Below are 1,975 nucleotides of genomic sequence, written 5' to 3'. Positions count from 1 at the left end.
TCAGTACCAAGTCGATGTTTTCGTCATTTTTAACCCCAAATCTTTTTTTGCACTATTTTGACACTACAAATCACTTAGGAAACATATATAACTCATATACAAACATTTTCTAACATCAAATTGACATAAATAACACATTCAAATCACTTTTTGATTCAAAACCCACTTTTTCCAAAATCTAAACAAAAACCCATTTTGCAAACTGATTTGGCTATGAAAATATGATTAGTTTACCTTGTTAGATTCGTGAAATCACAAGGATTCTGAAAATATGATTTAGTTGGACAACCAAAAACGTATTTAGATTAGGGTTTGAGAGGATTTGAGAGTAATAGCTCGGTGTTTGATATTTCCAAAAGAGGAAATAAGAGGAAGCAGGGTTATTTAACTCAACAAGGCTTTCTTCATAGTAAAGAATCCTACTCCATGATACACACGGGTATTTACCAGTTATCTAAAATACGAAACACCACATTAAGTGGTCCAAACGAGGTCCAAATTAAATAAACAAACCTGTTCTGTGACCCTTGTCATAAAATGGTCTCAACTAAATAATTAAATAATTATAAACATATAATTATTGAAATAACATATAATAACACTCAAGGGCATTTAGGACAATTACCACTAGGCCCAATGTGAGGTTGTTACAAATCTACCCCCCTTAAAGGAGATTCCGTCCTCGGAATTTGTTTAAGGTCAAATAAATGAGGGTAATGAGTTCTCATCAACTCTTCTGTCTCCCATGTTAGGTTTGAACCTAAGCTGTGCTTCCACTCAACTAATACCATCGGTATCTACTTATGCCATAACTTAGTAATCTTCTTGTCTACAATTCTTACAGGCTCTTCCACTAACTTCTTATTCATATCAACTTTCAAATCTTGCAGTGGTAGAATCTGACTTTCATCTTCTACCTTGCATTTACGTAGATAACACACATTAAATGTGTTATGAATACCTGCTAATTCAGCAGGAAGATCTAATACTACTGTCTGATCATTCAACACCTGTTGTATTCTAAACGGCCCAATGTACCTCGGAGCTAATTTGCCCCTTTTACCAAAATGAATGACTCCTTTCCAGGGCGATACTTTCAAGTATACCTGCTCACCTATGGTGAAAATAACTGGCTGTTTGCACGGATCGGCGTACATCTTTTGTCTATCACTTGCGGCTTTCAATATCTCGCGTGCAATTGCTACTTTCTCGGCAGTTAACTGTACAATCTCTGGACCCGCAAACTATTTCTCTTCAACTTCTAACCAACAAGTTGGCATTCTACAGCGACGACTGATAATGCTAAAAATGAACATATATTTCATAGCATTATTCCTCAAGAAAGACAAGCTTTTAGTTGCAATTGTTCTATTTACAAGTGATATTCGTTTAAATAATAAAAGGTGAAGACAAAAGACAGATTCGACGAATTGAAGACGCAAATGACCAAAAAGCTCAAAAGAACAAAAGACAATCAAAAAGGTTCCAATTATTGATAAGAAACGTCTCGAAATTACAAGAGTACAAGATTCAAAACGCAAAGTACAAAATATAAAATTGTACGCAAGGACGTTCGAAAATTCGGAACCGGGACCAGAGTCAACTCTCAACGCTCGACGCAACGGACTAAAAATTACAAGTTAACTATGTATATAAATATAATATAATATATAATTAATTATAGAAATTATATATATATTATATATATATATTATAAACCGTCGGCAGAGAAAGACTCCAAGATGTGAGCTGGAATTTCAAACTCCGCGACTCGCAGAGTTTGAAGGCAAAATTCACCGCGAGTCGCGGAGCCCTAAATTTGAAAACTGCCTATAAAGCCAACCGAATTCTGATCAAAATTATCATCTTTTTCTTCTCTTATCATACGTAAACGATATATATATATATATATAATTTATATTTTAATTTTAATTATAATTATAATAATAAGGGTATGTTAGCGAATATTGTAAGG

At 33.9% G+C, this 1,975-nt stretch overlaps 1 protein-coding gene across 1 annotated transcript; it reads right to left on the bottom strand.

Annotated features, from left to right (window-relative positions):
• Positions 1 to 797: 797 nt before the first annotated feature.
• Positions 798 to 1,157, bottom strand: LOC139888932 (uncharacterized). The gene has a single exon (XM_071871914.1). It carries the CDS (start codon positions 1,155 to 1,157, stop codon positions 798 to 800), a length of 360 nt encoding a protein of 119 aa, XP_071728015.1.
• Between the last annotated feature and the right edge of the window lie 818 nt (positions 1,158 to 1,975).

The sequence above is a fragment of the Rutidosis leptorrhynchoides genome, chromosome 2 (genome assembly GCF_046630445.1).
Source record: "Rutidosis leptorrhynchoides isolate AG116_Rl617_1_P2 chromosome 2, CSIRO_AGI_Rlap_v1, whole genome shotgun sequence".
In the NCBI taxonomy this organism is placed as follows: Eukaryota; Viridiplantae; Streptophyta; class Magnoliopsida; order Asterales; family Asteraceae; genus Rutidosis; species Rutidosis leptorrhynchoides.
Note: the sequence above shows the minus strand (reverse complement) of the source record. Positions and strands in the feature narration are given on the sequence as shown.

Excerpts from the sequence above, each read along its gene's own strand:
- LOC139888932 (XM_071871914.1), bottom strand. The coding sequence starts at position 1,157 with ATGTACGCCGATCCGTGCAAACAGCCAGTTATTTTCACCATAGGTGAG.